Here is an 18,184-nt window from a genome sequence, read left to right on the forward strand (position 1 = left end):
AAAATACCCACTGGACAAAGAAGTCCACAGTGACCTGAGGGTTAAGTGCATCCAAAACCTGCCCACACTGCAAGATCTGTGTTCAGGTGTGTACAGTGAGTTGCTGTTAAACTCTTCTTAAGGTGACAGCTGCATTTGCAGACTGAGTAAAAGCACATTCAGGGATTTTTCTACTAAATATTTGATGTGTACAAATGATTATTTTCTACCTACAGTTCTCACTGTTAATGTCATTTTAAAACATGTTCTGGTCATCTGGAGTATTGTTGCTTCCACCAACACTAAACACATTTATTGTAAATATGTAGCTCATGATAGGACCAACAAGGCAAAGTTTAAATGTTGCTGTGTCAGACATTTACAATCAGTTTAAATACATACATGACTTTAACAGCTTGCAGCGTGCAGTTTGGAACTAAGTGCATATGTGGCTAGGATTAGTTTGAAGTACATGTATTGCATTAAGGATGCTGCTGGAGTGCAGTAGCATTGACTTAAACCCAGTCTGCACTCTCATGTATGTGCTCATCAGCCTTGTCATTTGGCTTCAGACAGTCCATGATGCACTGGGGCAGGAACATACTGAGACTGAAAAGCAAACAAACAAAGGTTTCTGGTCATTTTAAATGCTGCTGTGTGTGCTCTGTGTTCCAGAGAACTGCCACAGGAAAGGGTTGAAAGGTTTGCAATAATGCACTGCAAGCCTTAGTGTGGCCATGACCCAGCAACAAAAAGATAGAATAGAATACGACTGCACTGAGAACTGCACAACATTTGAGACTATGTGCACACGAAAAGGCATGATCTACAATTCTCAGTTCACAACCCAAGGCCAGATCAGACCTGTGTTTTAGGAGGTTGCATTAGTCTTATCAGTGATAGGTACAGCATGTTAAAGCCGTAACACTGGATTTCTGAAGTTCATGCTTTATTTGCAGTATTTATGAAAAAGTTTGACCTCTGTCTGCACCATACATGGTCCATTCAGTCTCATCTGGTGCACAAAGGCGTTGATACCCACTGCTGGTCCTTCATCCACCTGTTGAAGCAGCACATCCAGGGCCATAATACTTCCTGTCCGCCCCACACCAGCACTGAGAGCCCGGGAGACAGACAGAGAGTTAGGCTACAAAGCAGCAAGTGTTACCATGAGATTGTCCTTGGACTCTTCATATGGAAGCACCTTAAGCTGGAAGCTTTAGATGGTGCTCTCTCACCTGCCATGAACTACAGTTGGTGTGTTAACCCCCTCTCTCTATGTGCTGTCTCATCAGTCCTCTGAACTGGATCAGGACTTCAGTGCACTCTGGGACACTGTGGTGGGGCCAGGCAGTGAAGTGGAAATGTTTCAGTGTGCATTCCTCTGAGGAGTTTCTCTGTGAAGAACATTCATAGACAGCCATTCAGGTATTGTCTGAACCACAATTCAGTGTTGGTGGATTCAAAAAGAGGAAATATGGAAAAATGGCTCTGACACAGGTCAGTGTGACTCTTCAGCTATAAGATAGGTTTGTAGTTACAGTCAGAGCCGTCAACACGGTGGGCAAACCAGGCAATTGCCTAGGGCCCCGAGCATGAGAGGGGCCCTAAGACGGACGGTCAGTTAGCCCCACCATTCATCTACAGCTGTTTTGGCGCATTGACACATCCAGACTCCCCCCTCGCCCCCACGGGGCCCTGTGACAGCTGCTGGAAGCAGAGAGGAGCGGCTGTTCAAAATAAAGGAGGAAGCACACACTCTGCAGGCTGCAAGGGAAGGAGCAGAGGACAAAACAAGAGAGGGAAGAGTCTGTGACACAGCTCAGCCTCATCTTACTGCACCACTGTTTGTCTTTTTCACATTGTATCACAGAACACTTTTAGAGACGCAGGCTTCACGTCACTACAGCCTCCTTCATGCTGCAGCCTGAATGTTCACTGTGAGTCGCTCTGCGTACAAACGTCTGCTAAATGAGTTACAAACGTCAATATAATGACGTGATATAAAACTTAAATGAAGTAAAGTAGCTTGTTAGCTCATGCAGCAACAGTGTGTAGCTGCTATGCTAATGCTACTTTAGCTTGTTTAGCATTAAGCTAAGTGCTGCTGTTACAACTTACTGTTAGAGTTAATGAGCTCTAAACCACAGCAGGAAAAACTAATGTATGTATTTAGTCTATTTAGTGTTTATTAATGCTCAGGTGTTTCTCTGTAAAGGACAAGCTAGTGAATTATTGTCATATAGTTGTTATTTTATGGCTTTTTTAAATGTTTTTCATCAGGTGCTGTGCTTAAACACCTGTCTGTGTCTCCTCATGAAGATGCCACAGCCTCCACAGATGAAGGTATAATCTGGATTATTTACAGTGTTAGTTATCAGGCTGATCATTATGGTCTTATACCACACAGGTCATGTGGAGCCCTGTGAGGACACTCCAGAGGACGTCCCAGCAGCAGTCCAACACCTGAGAGCCTCCACTCCTTCCTCTGCTCCTCCAGCACCTGACCTGGTAACAGAGGAAGGTTCCAAGGTGTCCAGGTCTCACTGATGATCCTGCACTGTGGACAAACTTAATAACAATACTAGTCATCATATCTTGTGTTGTCAGTGGTGGAGGAAGTACTGAAGTTTAGTACTTAAGTAAAAGCAGATGTGCTACATCAATGATCCTACTTAACCAAAGTCTTAAGTACTTACTTTTAATTTGCAAGAGTTTAAATCGAGGCAGCTGGACTCAAGGATTGTTTTTTTAACTACATAAAAAATACATGAAAAATTACCTAAGTACAGTAACAAAGTACAAATACTTAGTTACTTTCCACCACTGTGGACAGTCTTCAGAGAGTACATATTCCTGATATATTTTGATTGTGTTGTACAGGTTTTTTATGTTTCCTTAAGATAATATTTTCATGTGTGTGTTCCACATTATTTAAATAAACGGTTGCTTATATAATCATCACTGTACATGTCTTTGTGTTTTGGCGGCATTTCTATAGAACCTTGTAGCCCGTAGGGCCCCAGTGTGTCCTTCTCGCCTAGGGCCCCTATAGTGTCAAGCAACGGCTCTGGCCGCTTCCAAGGAGCGGAGCGGCGTGTCTGCAGCCGCCCTCCAGAAGGCTCTGGCTGCCGGAGGATACGATGTGGAGAAGAACCCGCGTCAAGAGCCCAGAGCCCCCACTCAGAGAGCTCATCCTCACTGCCCGTTCAAACAGGACCTCTGTGATCATGCTGCTGCACACTGCACAGCTCCACCTGGTTCACTGGGGTTTGTTTTGTTAGTGTTAGTTCATGTGTTTACTTATATACTAAAGCAGTGATAAACCTATATTTACTAAACATATGAAACTATAGAAACAATACATGAATATTTTCAAGAATGACTTTATTAATCCCTGTGGTTAAATTACATGATGAGTCTGATGGCGGACTGCAGGAGTCACCGCCTGTACCGTTCCTGGAGCAGCAGAGTTTTTTAGTGTGATCATTCCATAGGTCATCATGCTTTTACACATAATAAACCTATACTTATTAAAGCTATTTATAAATGATATTATGTATTTATTGTAAAACATTTATTATAGTTTCCTGTTAAATATTCCTCGGTGTCAGTTTGATATTACATCCTTGAACCAACCAATAAATAAATGTCCCTGAGACGGACCATTATTCATCTTGAAGAGTTCAACATGTGTATTATTACACTGCATCTTACAAAAGATAAAAGATGATATTTATTTCAGAAGAGACTGATTATTCTGTGCATCAGACAGAGTGATGAGCAGCAGAGGCAGAGGATGAGGAGCCGCTCTTTAGAGGACACTGAGGTGGCTCTTAAAGAGCCGCTGTGGTTTGAGGAGCCGCGGACACTTCAAGCTCTCTCTCCGTGGATGCAGCGGGCCAGCTGGATGTCTTTGGGCGTGATGGTGAGCCTCTTGGCGTGGATGGCGCACAGGTTGGTGTCCTCGAACAGGCCGACCAGGTGCTGGCCTCCTGCAGAGCCATGACAGCGGAGCTCTGGAAGTAGTCAGCTCCATGTTTGATTATTCTAGATGCTTTAAGGCTGTGAACCCCTCACTGCACACTTTAAACTCCGTTCTCTCTGTTTAAACACTGTCAGAGTTCAAACCTTCGTAGGAAATAAGTCCAGTATTACAGAATGAAACCAAAGATCAAACCTGTTTTCAGCAGCATTCTGCATTCTGGAGATGGACTGACACTGGTCTACGGACTATCCGGACCAGAACTCAATGAGCTGTAAGAGAAAAACAAGGTGAGAGGTGAACTGGTTATAGGAGGGACCACTGTAATGCAAACATGTGATTTGCTGATTCTGGTGTTTTTAGGTTTTGATTTAAATTCCACAAAATCATTTATTTGCATTCAGTTATTTTTGATTGTAACCATATATAATTCATACTTCTGTCTGTGTTCTAAGAGTCTTAAAATATGTTTCCTTTTTATTTACAGTGTGCATGTCATGTGACTTATGAACGTACAGTTTGTGCATATATATAAACAGTTTGATTTCCAGGTTGATGCAGCAACAGCTGCTGCTCTGACACCATTGTTCATGTCTTCCTCTCTCTGCACTGTGTTAACACACCTGAATGCTGCAGAGCATCTTCTTCTTTCCTGCTAAATAAATAATGGCCCTGTGGTCTGGTGGTGTCGGTTCACCTTGGACAGCGATGGACAGGAGGACAGTCAGGGGGCTGCTGCTATGACAGATGGTGTTTGTCAGCATTCCTCGTTAGTATAGTGCAGGGGTGGGCAATTATTTTTTTGCGAGGGCCACATAGACTTCCATTAGAAAAGCAAAGGGCCACAAAAACATACAAAAACATCTGAAGCTGAAGGTTTTTATTTCACTATATGAAGTCAACACTGACCTCATATATCAGCCTGTTCTTGTTTTGTAAAATGACATTTTCTGGTAAAATAAAGGTTCAAATAAATAATGTGATATAACCACATAAATACATTAATAGCATAAATACTATAATCAGATATATGGAACTACTAAAGGCAACTAACTGATTAATAAAACAGCTTTTGATGTTATTATTCATATGTGACTATTGTCATATGACGTAGTTTATCTCAACCGCAACCGCGTTTCACCTTAAATCACCTATAATGTTTGCTGCGTTACCAGCTCTGTCTGTGCTGAGTTAATGTTCCATTATCAAGAACGTTGGTCGTCTTCTCTGTGAACATATCCGCGCTTATGTGTGTACGTGTGTGTGAACGCGGACGGGAGGAGAGAGAGAGTTGCGCAGAGTTGAATGAATGGAAAGATAGCGATATTATAAAGTCGCATTGGCGGAAAAAAGGCTCAGAATCAGTGTGTGGCGGAGGGTGTTGATGATGTGAACTGGTCTGTGTGTTTACTGCTCACTCCTCTGTCCTCTGTGTGTGTCCAGGTCCACTCTGAAAGTGACAGCTCTGAAAGTTGGACAAGGTCTGAGCTTTTTAAGAGCAGATGACGATGTCGGCTGCAGCACCGCAGTAACATCTGAATGCGCCGTGGCGTTTCTTCTCGCTTTACCGTACATTTCAGCATAGTCGCGCAGCATTTTTAAAGTGTACACAGCGCGACCGTGTCTCTACAAAAAGTAGATGGGATGAAGCAGTACACCAGCGTGGAAGAGACAAGGAGGGTTGGAAAGACGTTACCGGTAATGCCGTGCTGACAGCTGACTTTTGATGCCTTCTTTTTTTTTTATTGTGTGTACGAGTCCGCGGGCCGCATTGAAGACGCAAGCGGGCCGGATGTGGCCCGCGGGCCGTACTTTGCCCAGGTCTGGTATAGTGGATAGTATCTCCGCCTGTCACGCGGAAGACCAGGGTTCGATTCCCCGACGGGGAGAAAGACTTTTACCAGCAGATAGGATGATACTGACCCTGTACATTGCTGCTGCAATAGAAAACATTTCCCAGTTTGGGATAAATAAAGTATTTGTTCTGTTCTGTTCTGTTCGTCTTGTGTCTTGTGAGCTTTAGATTATATTATTTCTTGGGCTCTGTGCTCTAAGAGTCTTAAAATATGTGGTTTCCTTTATTTACAGTGGTGCATGTCATGTGACTTTACTTATGCAACATGTATGATAATGTTCTGTCTCCTCTCATTTCCAGACTGTCTGGAGGACACACAGAGTGGACATGGGTCACAGAGTGCTGCTGCTGTTTGTGTCTCTGCAGCATGGGCAGCTGCTCCTGCTCCACTCGTCACCGGCTGATTGTTCACACCTGTGATCAGTCATCAGCCAATCCTGCTGCAGCTTCCATCTAGTATATGTGTCCAATGGAAGCTGAGCAACATGTCAGCTACACACATAGAAACACTACACATAGTTTGTCATATAAATAACATGGATTGAATCATGTTGTACAGTCAATGGAAACAAAAAGCACTGAGAGTGGTGCTGGTAGTGCAGCAGTGGATGGAGGCTGAAGTGCTGCCACCTAGTGTCAATATTTGGTATTACTCTGACTACATATTCCACCTTTAACTCTCTGCCATATATACTGTGCCATGTGTGAAGTGATAATAACATGTGAATGTGAATTTATTGTAAAGAACTTTACTTATTATCCCTGTTATAAGTGAGCAGTGTGTGTGTGTGTTTGATGGAGTGTGTAATGTCTGCTCAGTGTTACTGATGCTGCTGTGTGTGATCTGTTAAAAATGATATGTTAAAATTAGGTGATGTATCTGTGTAATTGTTTAGGTGGATTTAAAACCTGCTTTAGGATATGTGGTCTCTGCCGTAAACAATGTAGCAGTGCAGGGAAAAGAGGATAAAGAATACATCAACCTCCCAAGTATTGAAACACAAATGAATTATATATAGTAACTGGAATGTATTATTTTCTACCTCCACAGCATTGTAGATTCTAAAAAAAACAACTGGCAGCACCTGTTGTATTACAGAGTACATTAGTAGACTATATGTAGTAGTTTGGGTATGAACATTCTAAGTAAAACACACAGAGCATGCTAGATAATACACTGTAGTTACCTTATGGTAAAATGCCGATCTATGATCCTGGAGAAGATTGTATACATAGTCTTCTCATCAAAGTCATTAATGGTGATCATGTTGAAGTGCCGCAGGAAGCGAGGTGTGACTGCGTTTCGCCCCCCACCTAGAACACAAGCAGGACAAAATCTAGAGAACAATTCTGAAAGCTGTATTTTACCATGTATGTCCGGTCCAGGTGAAGGTCATTTCATACTGTATTTTAACATTCAGTATTCTGAAGGGAAATTGGCTTTGCACATGTGGAATAAAGTCTCTGCTCTTTAAAGCATATTTACGCATCAATTTAAGAAATGGAAATGAACCAAGAGAAAAAGAAACACAATTTAAAAAAATGTTTGCCAGTAATTTTTGTCAAGTGTGTGGGTTTGATCAGACAATAGCAGAGACGCACAACACTTAAAACACTGAAAAACTGTCAGCTCAGGCACCAGCAGCAAATACTGTTGCACTGCCGCCAGCCGAGAGCGGCAGCCACCCCTTTCTGTTTCATCTGTCGCTGCCAGCAGCCTCAGTGGACACGGCTGCTTTCATGTTTACACTGGTAGCTGCAGTGGAGGCGGATGTAATAAACACGTTCTATTTGTAAGAACCTCAAGGCACCGAGGAGGTTCACATAATAGTAGGTAGAGGTTGGAGACACTAACTCCAGAGCACTTTAGCAGAAGGTAAGTAACAGAGGAAGAGAGTACTGTACTCATCCTCCAAACAGAGATCAAGAGCTTTGAAACAACATAATTGATGTAACAATAATATTTCTACTAAAGAACCTTGAGGCTTCCACAGCTGCTACTCACCAGGTGGTCCCATAGCACACATGATCTGGATATCCACCAGGTTAATCATGGAGCAGTCCTTCATGTCATACCAGTTCCAGTGATCCAGCCACTGACGCAGCAGCTCCACCGGCGGCTGGGCACCATAAACCTCCATGGCTGGCATGTTCACATCATCCACAAACACAACCTGATAAGATGTAACATTATGTACTGATCAAAACAATGCACCTTTGTACTGTATTTCAACATGTATGCTTCACACACTGTTCAACTGCCAAAACAGAATGACTGCATGCTGTTCAAATATAAAGCATGAAGTGATGAAGGAGCTGTACCATTTTCTTCCCCAGTGGTGGGCCGAACACTCCTTTGCGGCGCTTATCTAGCTTGGACAGGATAATGTTTTGGGTCTGGGCAGCTGTAGTCTGGGCTGAGAAGTTGATAAATAATGGGCTGTATACATCCTTCTGCAGCTGATTCAACAGGAAGTCCTGGGCAAGAGATATTTGATATAAGCACTGTTTACAGTATTCAATCAACATGAACATCTATGCATTTACAATGAAATGGTCACACTGTATGAAAAAAACTATTCAGAAATTCATATTCAAAAATACGCAGACAAGCAGGAGGCGGAGAACAAGTAGAGCTCCTCAGTGAGATGATCTCACCCCAGAGTCTCAAGTTCGAGCACATGGTTGAACTAATGAAGCAAAGGGAAGAAGGGGAGGATTAGTCCTTGATATAAAGAGTCAGAGCTCTGCTGAGAGATGCTCTGTATTCGTCTCACACCCGGTGTCTGTTGCTGTGCTTCGTCGGAATGATTTGTGTGGTCAGAGCATTCTCTCTATCCTGGGACATCATAGAGAGGAATGCTCACATGGACAGTGCTTTTTCAACAATTACTTCTGCTGACAAAGACATCTTCATAGTACAAAAAGCCATGTCGGTCCACAAATCTTATTCCTATTGAAATAAAGCACATATAAGCTAATTAATTGTACCTCTGAATGCTGTATCAACATTCAGGGTTAGAAAGCTAGTGAAGCTGACTGTGTGATAGAGAGACACATGTAACAGATGCCCTAGGGGCATTTGGTGTTAAATACTAGACATTAGTATACATTAATAAGAAAGTCTGATGCTGGGGGAACCTGCTGAAGGTGAGGGATTCCAGGCCCATTTCTGGAAGATGATTTTCAGGGTGAATCTGAATCTGGTTATGGCAGGCCAGGCTGCCAAGTTTTAAAACACAGCTATACTTCTAGCATAATTACGTATCTGACAGTTCCTGGGAAAGACTTTCTTAACATCAACATATCAAAACAAAACATTGGTGACTCACTGTAATGTAGACACTCTTGCCAGTGCCAGTGGGGCCAATGACAACAGTAGGCTTCTGGTGAGTGACGAGGAGCTCCATCAGTGCCATGTATCGCACGGTGTTCTCAGTGGGAACAATGATCTCATTAAACTGCATGTCCTTGGATATGGGGGGAGCAGCCTTTAGCTTATCTGTCCAAAGCTCCCACCTGCCTGGGCCCTGCCGAAGAAAATGGAAGATATATATTTGTGATGTAAAAGACTGGGATATCAAGTTTTGCTTTGGTCTAAACTTTAGTCAAGGACATTTGATGACATAGAGCATACACACTTATTTGTCTGTATTGTAGACATTAAGTAGAATATAGGTATGTGCACATTGACGTCTTAAATTCTGTGGTACCTTTTACTTTAATAAATAATAAATAAATACTGTACATTGGAATCTTCTTACCCCCAACAATCAATCACTGTGGGAAGAACTACTGCACTTTGTGTCTGTTGTCAGTTATACTACAGTATAACCACATGTAGTTTTTTTTTGTAGTTCATCAAGAAGTAACCAAACTCGTGCTCAATTGCACAAGCAGCAAAAGCAGAAAAGACTTACCTCTTTAATAAAGCAATACTGGTAGACTGTTCCCTCATTGGGCAGAGGAATGGTCAGCTGTTTGGGTGGAGCCTCAACAGTGGCCAGAATGTTGTAGAGGGTCAAGGTGTCCTGGCTTAAGGGGCCTTCCAGTATCTCTCTTACCAGCATGTCAAACTTGACCCGGCCCATGTCATCACAGCTGGCGCCCACTGACCACACCAGGCTGAACACGAAGATGCCCTTTGTAAAAGGAAAGGACAACTTTTATAATATTTCAGAGTAACAACTCTGCTGTATGGTATCTACCTTGTTGATCATATACATATAAACCATGTTTCCCCACCAAACAGGTAGAACTGATGAAGCTGCTTGGACGAAACGTCTTCTAGAAAACTCTACAAGTCCAGACGCCTTGCTTCAATCTTCTCTACGTATGATGACCTGGATGACTGAGAATCTTCATCAACATGTTACCTTGTTGATCGACTTTCATGTGATTAACCTTCTGGGCATCCTAGGGCCCAAACGTGTACATTTTGCTTTTTTTGGATTTTGGTTCTCAATATCTCTGTCAGTTTAAAGGCTAAATGTACAAAACTTGGCCAGGGATATTGTTTTATGATTATTTACAAAAATCAATTGTCCCCACTCGCAAGTTGTACAAAATGGGAGATAAAAACTTTGGTACGTTCAGCACCCTTAGGTACACGTTTGGCCAATTGACTCCCATTATATCAGCAAATCTTTGATATACTCTAATCCTGACATATTATTATGTTTTCCCCACATATCCCTTATAGTTTTGAACCTTTTCCTTTAAAAAACAAAAAACAAAACACATTTTAGGTGTTATGACCCCTTTAACCCACAAGGGGGGGGGGGCACAGCTCCCTCACAGCTTTTATAAAGACCTAGTTCTATTACCTTGCCAAATGCAAGGAAATAAAATAACTGAACTTCATAAAAATGGCTTTGGTGTGTTCAGCTTGATATAAAAGAGAGAATAGAGAATCATATTGTGCATGTGAGTGTGAGTGTGTGTGTGTGTGTGTGTGTTAAATCAAAGTCTAAAAAATCAAGCTCTGTTGATAAACAAGTGGTGTTAGTGTTGCTGAGAATATATTGTGTGTATGTGCGTGTGTGCATGTGTGCGTGCACGTAAATTCAAATGATGAAAAGATAGATCATACAGAGGGTCCGTTCTCCTATTGGATGTGTGCACCATGTTTATGTAGGTGCATCTTTGAAGTCTAGAAGAACATGGTACAGTTTTATCTGGCCAGTCATGCCACCACGAGCAACCATGAAGAGGAGATTAAATTTTGAAGAGGCACTTGCTGCCATTTTGAGGTCCCCCAAGGCCACTGATGAAAACACATCATCCTCTGACAGCCAGGAAGTGTCCGCATAGGAATTTTGTCCAGAGGAGGACCTTGGCAGCACCACTGGGGAGGAAGAGGGAGAAGAAGAGCAAGAGGAGGAAGAGCAAGAGGAGGAAGAGGAAGAGGAAGAAGAACAAGCAGAGGAAATGGATGACAGCAACTGGAGATTTCAGTGGAGTTCCAAAAATGGTAAAGTGACAAGGGTGTAGATTTGCGTTTGACATTGGTGGGGGCCTAAGATTCCAATGAAATTTAACCCCTCCTGCACCCAATGAGAATCTGTGTTTGTTTAGGAGGTGATCAAATTATTGGTGGGGACATGCCCCCTCCGTCCATGCTACTACACCCTTGCAAAGTGATGCTCCCACTAATGAACAAAGGTGTCTATTTGTCACATTTTGCTCTGAGGTCAGGATGATCAGCAGCCTCTAGAGCACCTTTAACCTTTTGTTTTCCTGAGGACATGCATTCCAGTGTGGAGCTACTGTGCCAAATGCGGGGCCCATGTCTGCAAAATGCATCATGATGCACCACCGTGCTGCCGCAGAGGACTGCAAGAGGACAGCAAGAAGGTTCCTGGTTCCATTCTGACTGGGTGGCGATTTTGTGTGGAATTTGCATGTTCTCCCTGTGCCTGCGTGGGTTCTCTCCGGGTTCTCAGGCTTCCTCCACATTCTAAAGACAAGTTAGGTTAATTCACTCTAAACTGCCTGTAGGTGTGAGTGTGAGTGTGAATGGTTGTTTGTCTGTGTTGCCCTGCGATGGACTGGTGGCCTGTGCAGGGTGTACCCCGCCTCTCACCCGAGGTTAGCTGGGATAGGCTCCAGAACACCCCCCTAGGGGTCCTAGTGTGAGTTTTTGGAATAATGGCTTATTACTGCAATAATAATAATGCATCAAAATCAATTTTTTTATCAATTATTGACTTAGTCAAGGCTGTAAATTCCTCATATGAAGTGACCCACTTGGCACCTCAGTTTTTAAAAATCTGCACATTTTCAGTTTTACTGTTTATGAATTCTATGTTTTTTATGACAAAAATAACACAAAAACATACAAAAATATAGAAAATTGTATATCTATGGATAGGTCTGAAGGTCATTGCTGAAAAGAAAAAAAAGAAAATGTAAAAAAAATATTTATATATGGCATTGTTATAGCACTTTTAAGAGAGGTACACATTTGGGCCCTAGGGGTCTGAACGTAGCCAAAATCGAAGGGTGCCAACCACCAACCATGTACACCAACCATGTAAATGAAGGCGTGTACAGATTATTTCAAGAGACAAAGAATCCACAGAGAAGAGAAAAAAACGCAGCAGGGATACCGTAGGAATTGGAAATAAGGCTTATCAGCCTCATGATAGCTGCTGCTGTTAAAAACACTTTGATAATGAGAAACACAGGAGTGAGGGCTGAAAGGCATTGATCAGTGCAGGTTGCCACAGGGGGATAATAGCAGTGCCATAAAAGACAGGATTCAGAGGCACAAAATCAATTGGAAGCCATGCAGGGGGGCAGCAGCATCAGCTCATCTGCTGAAACCTCTTTTGTTATGTGTGGGCCTTTAAAGGTCGGGTAGGAGATTTCCTTCTGATGCACTTTTTGTTAAATTAGTGTAACTTCTCTTTACAATCCGATAACAACCGATTAGTTCGGCAGCTTTGCTTTAAAATGAACATCAGCCAATCCTCACCCCTGCACGGAGGATTGGCTGGTTGTCACTCTCTTGCTGCTCTGCGTACATCAGAGAGGTACGTGCATGATGGCTGAAGTCACAGACTGGTTGGGAGGCGTGGCTTCGGGGTGAGCTCGAGAGAAAGGGGCGTGTGTTTACTTTCCAAATCTGGCTGACTCTCACTGAGTTTTCAAAATCTCCTACCCTACCTTAAAGGAAGCAGACCTGATGAAAAGTAGCCCTAAAGTTGAAAATATATATATATATATAAATGTGCTTTGTTTTAGTTTATTATATCTGTATATCTTGGGGGGGGGGGGGGGGGATTAAATGACACCACACTTAGTATTACAACTGTCTAATTTCAATCTTTTTTACGATTCACATTCAATTTAATTTTTAGTTTTCACAGCTATAACTCACTAAAACTGGTGTCAAGTGTCCTACTACTGTAGGTCTCCTCCACTTATCAGTGTGTGACAGGCAGGATTATCTCACCGTTTGACTTTTAGCTTGAATAGACTGTTACCTACTTGTCTGCTCCAACATTGAAGGTCAGTTGCTTGCATCAAGTTTTGAAGTTGCATGATAAAATGCGTTCTTTGTGGTGATATCATGTCTATTCCCTTTTGTATTTGATGTGAATATCACACAGCTGTTCCTTTAAATTCAAAACTGTGAGCCCCATGTGTTTGAATGAACAGACATATTCTACTCTGTCTGTTAAATCAGGCCTCGTAGGCATCACAGTTACAGAAGTGAGGACAGTGACCAAATTGTTTATCAAGCGATACGCTTAACCCTTTCACAATCTGATCTTGTTAACAGTAATCGTGCACAAACCTCCAACCAGGAGCAGATGTCTTGCTCTTTCATATTCTTCAGCTTTGCCTAATGGTGAAACTCATCCATCATGCAGTCCATCAGGTTCATCAGGGACCTTACTAGATTGGTGTCAGAGGTTGGAGACAGTTCCTGAAATCAATCAAAAAGAGACAACTCAGATCAAGGTAAGCTGTATGTGTGTGTAACTGAAGGGTAAAACTAAAACCAGAGAGGTCTAACATTAGATATGAACCCATCAAGATTCAAAATACTTATTTAGGTACATTATTAAATAGCAACCAGCTGTAAAATCTGAACTGGGTTAGGAAGGTTCAATCAGCTCAGCACCTTGGCGGCTTTTCGTATGAACTCCAGGCATGGTGGCAGGATGCGGTCAAAGAGGGCGATGATGAGGTCTTTGTGAGTGGCATTGACTGTAGTTGGCAGAGTATTGAGCCAGGACAGCATTAGAGGCCGCCAGCCAAGCATATGGGGCTCCATGTAGATCATACCGCAGCGAGACACCTGCAACAAAGCACATATATCACAACTGAGAACATACAACTTGTACCCTGTATGAGCAAAGGAATATTCACATTATTAAAAACTATTGGATGAAGTGCTAGGACCTAGAGGCGGACATGCAGAGTATATTGTAATGATTATCTGATGACAATGCTGCAGCCGTTATTGCAATCCTGTAGTACGATTAGCTTCAAGAAGAAGTACAGGCAAACTATGAGCAGAGATAAGTAAGAGAGACACAGAAAGTTGAAACAGAGAAAAGAATTTAGGAAAGTACAAAATAATATAAATCAATCTTTATAGACAGAAAGAGAAGAGAGATCAACAAGCACTATGCACAAAGTGAGAAGGGTTCATTGTGATCACAACAATTTCAATGCCTCTGCATTCAGCATGATGAAAGCGACAGATGCCAGGCTATAAAGAATCAAAAATAGAAGTGTCTGTATTAAGAAAGTACAGCGAGGGATGTGCAAAGGTGTTCTCCTAAGGCAGCTAGGTACTGCAAGCAAAACGCTTTATTCCTGCCTCACAACAAAGAGCCATAGGGAAGGAAAAGACACGAATGGAAAGGTCTTTTGTTTTGGCAACTGACAATTCATTAGACAGCTTAGCCACTTGTGCCAGTTGATTAGGAAGAATACCAACACTGTTAAATAAAAGTGCCTCTCACCGTGGCTGGTGATGCCACCTCCAGGTCCATCGGCTCAAAGATGAGGCTCATTTGGGGTGACATCTGAATGATCTCGCCGCTCATCAGACACAGCTTCTTGTTGTCATCAAGCACCGTGTTCATGTTCTCGATCCACACAGCGTCCACTGGGCCATCAAAGATGAGCCATTTTCTGTCAGGACTCTAAGAGACAAGAAACATGGCAGCACATAGCTTGAAGCAGCAACTGCAAAACAACTGACAAAAACCCTGATTTATTAATACTGATCACACCATGGGAAGCTAAATTCTGAGTGATTATACAGCTGATAGGTTCATAAGAAGTGCTCAAAGGTAAACATGGTCTCCACCTCTGAGAGGATTTCCAGCAGCTCCTCATTTGAGAGGAAGAAGAACCGTGGGAAATAGAGACGTTTCATCTCCAGGTAGTTGTTAAGACCTTTGAGGATCATTTCCAGCAACTCGTTTGACTTTTTTAGCCTTTCCCGCATGTTGTCAATGGCTATTACTGCCAATACCTGCTTGTCCTATACAGACAGAAGAGAACATTGCTTTGAAGCACTGATCACAGAACATCAAAATACAGAGTAGATTTTTTAGTAGATACTTTATGTTCCACACAGTACAATAATCTAAACCTATCCGATTGAGATGACACCTCATCTGTTCACTACTTCAATATCCTCTGAACTGACAGGTAATCATCATGAATATTTTAGCAGGTATGAAATGAAGACAGGTCACATTTATTTGGAGTAACAAAGAAATGAAAACAACAAACTACGCAGTGATTGTGGAGTGAAAAATCTTTTGGATCAAGTCACAATGCCAAAAACAATGTAGTGTGTCATCCAATGGTCTTATAAGATCGCTAAAAATCGCACAGTGTAGAGAGGCCATAACAGTCACCTGTGTCTCCAACTTAGACTACTTTTAAAAAATAAGAGCTTCATCTTTTTCAATTCTTAAATTCAGATTGCTGATTCTCCTTCACATCAGCGTTCAGAGCAATGCTTCAGCTGCAGCTATCAAACTTGCATTTTCTTCAGGAAATGCTTTTCTAGTTTCTATTTGATGGTGCAGTCAGGCTGGGCTTCCTGGAGGACACTGCCTGAAATTGACGTGTCTCATTTCAGCCAATTACCCTTTGGAAACTCTTTGCCGATGCTGGTGCTACACTCACTGTCTATTCTCGTTCTGTTGTTTTTGCCTTGCTCCCTATCCTTTCCAGCTGATTCACTCTTCTATCTGTCCTTCTTCCTTATTCTGCTTTTTGCATGTACTGTGTCTGCCTGAGACCGTCCTGTATTTCACACTCACCCACTGCTATGTTTATGTGTGTATCAGCCCACCTGGCCATGTTGATGCAGCCGCATGCTTCAGAGCTGTGCACTGAATTTTGAATCTGACCTGCACCATAGGAATGTGCTCCTTGAAATCATCCACCTTAGCCTTTATGGTGGTCACTATGTTCATCACAAGGGGCATGTCACTGAAGCCCTTTTCCAGCTTATATAGAGTGCGCCCATAGTTGCCAACATCAGCTTCTACCTACATGGGTTACCTACCACAACAAAACAATGATTATGAACTTATGAACTTACTCTTAACATTACTGCAATATTATTATATATTATCCTTGTCTTCTTACCCACTCAGGGTACAATTTGGTTTCCACACGAGGCTGACAGACCTCAGCATGAGCTCATAGACATTAAGGAAGGCCTCCTCGTATATTTTGAAGTCAGGTTTAAACTTGACCTCCCTGTCCTCAAGGACCAAATGGAGAACAAAGCCTGGGTGCTCACTTGCATGGACTGAGCGCTAAGATGGTGGAGAGCAAAACAAAACAAAAACAAGTGCAGCACAGGACTTTATGAAATGATCTTTTCAGCTCAGTGTGCATTGCTAAACTGTTATAATATTGAAGCTTACCGGATCTTGGGAAATCAGACATGTGTAGTCCTGCATTGAGTCTATTGCAAGGCTCTGCAGTTGGGAAGTCATAAGAGTTGCTGCACAGTTGAAGAAAGATAGTAGGTTCGCCGGATTGCTTTGGGAAGGCACTAGTTTGTGCCTTGAACCTCGGAAGTAAATGTTTTGTACATCGAGAAGCCAGCTGGAAATAAAACCACATTCAGAGCATATTAGCTAACAGATGTCAGAACACACCCATAAACTGACCATTGCTCTCTCCTCTTTAACATGAAGCAGAGCTATCTCAGCTCTGTGTTATTGCTGAAAAAACTTTTAGGGTTTGAGTTCAGTTTGACCGGCAGGCAACAAAAGGCTAAGATACCACCAAATGAACAAATGCAAGGAGTAGAGCTGGACAGGTGGTAAAGAGCTTAACTGAAGAAAGATAGTTTGCAATGTCTGAAAACAGACGTGTTGTATTAGTGTCTCCTGACCTTCTTTCAAAACAAGTCCTTGGTGCTGCTAAGAACTCAATGCGTTGTTTGCCTTTTGCAAAGGTTTATTAGACAAAAGGCAAGCTGAAACAAATCCCCAAAAATCCAAAAGGCAAAAACTGAACTAACACTAACCAACCAACCATGAACAGAGAAAGTGACACTGTAATGCAGGATCAAACAGCAGCACAACACACGACAAACTGACAACGAGGAGACAAGACACAGGCGAAAACAGTCAGTGCAAGGCAACAAGGAAAGAAACACAAGAGGACGTAAAACACACACAGACACAAAAGGAAAACCAGCATTCAAAATCAAACAGGAAGCAGAGGACACAGGAGGAATAAAGCCATGACTAATTAAAAATCAAAAACAGAAACAGTCCTTTTTAAATAAACTCAAACAAAGGAAGCAGACAAAATAAAACAGTGATCATGACAAGAACATTAAGTCCCAATTCCCATAATGCAGCAGCTTTTAATGCAAGTGACCTTTTTTAAAAGATAGAAACGTTTCAAACCTAAACCAACGCACTAGGTCAACATGCTGGTCAATGATGCTGGTCAAATAGTCATCCTTAATCTCATCCACCAGCAGCTCCATTGTTGTCCTGAAGCTCTGCAGGTGGCAGGGAATCCTTCCCCTAATGGTTTCCAGCCATGTGTCCTGCAGGGGAGCCACATTTACGAGGTCCATCCCTCTTTGGATGTAGAAGTTCAGCCTCTGTTGGAAGAGCATTTTGCATCATTGTTAGTGGCAGTATACATTTTATAAGACTGACCTCCTTTGCACACTGTGCCTGCTCTACACAGGCACATCGTCTTGTTTAGCGCTCAATTTAAACCCAGGTCATTACTACAAAACTAATGTACACCAGAGTTACTTTGTTGAATGTAAAAAGGTGAAGACATCTGTACACAACTGCAACCACTGAGACCAACACAACACAACAGTCAATAGGCTGCTA

At 42.3% G+C, this 18,184-nt stretch overlaps 1 protein-coding gene and 1 long non-coding RNA gene across 2 annotated transcripts; both read right to left on the reverse strand.

Annotated features, from left to right (window-relative positions):
* Positions 1 to 7,002: 7,002 nt before the first annotated feature.
* LOC114430896 (dynein heavy chain 7, axonemal-like) lies at positions 7,003 to 8,214 on the reverse strand. Its single transcript, XM_028398714.1, has 3 exons — positions 8,142 to 8,214; positions 7,825 to 7,993; positions 7,003 to 7,133 (listed from the first exon to the last, which is right to left on the reverse strand). Exons 1-3 carry the CDS (start codon positions 8,142 to 8,144, stop codon positions 7,003 to 7,005), a joined length of 303 nt encoding a protein of 100 aa, XP_028254515.1. The 5' UTR covers positions 8,145 to 8,214.
* Positions 8,215 to 8,223: 9 nt separating this feature from the next.
* On the reverse strand, positions 8,224 to 9,767 carry LOC114430904 (uncharacterized). Its single transcript, XR_003670026.1, has 3 exons — positions 9,740 to 9,767; positions 9,152 to 9,349; positions 8,224 to 8,297 (listed from the first exon to the last, which is right to left on the reverse strand). It is a non-coding gene; the product is annotated as an uncharacterized LOC114430904 (long non-coding RNA).
* Positions 9,768 to 18,184: the final 8,417 nt, after the last annotated feature.

The sequence above is a fragment of the Parambassis ranga genome, unplaced genomic scaffold (assembly GCF_900634625.1).
Source record: "Parambassis ranga unplaced genomic scaffold, fParRan2.1 scaffold_31_arrow_ctg1, whole genome shotgun sequence".
NCBI classification, from domain to species: domain Eukaryota; kingdom Metazoa; phylum Chordata; class Actinopteri; family Ambassidae; genus Parambassis; species Parambassis ranga.

Bases quoted from the DNA above. Each gene is read 5' to 3' on its own strand.
- LOC114430896 (XM_028398714.1), bottom strand. The intron at 7,134-7,824 runs GTGAGTAGCAGC...CTTGTGTTCTAG, and splicing joins GTGTGCTATGGGACCACCTG to GTGGGGGGCGAAACGCAGTC.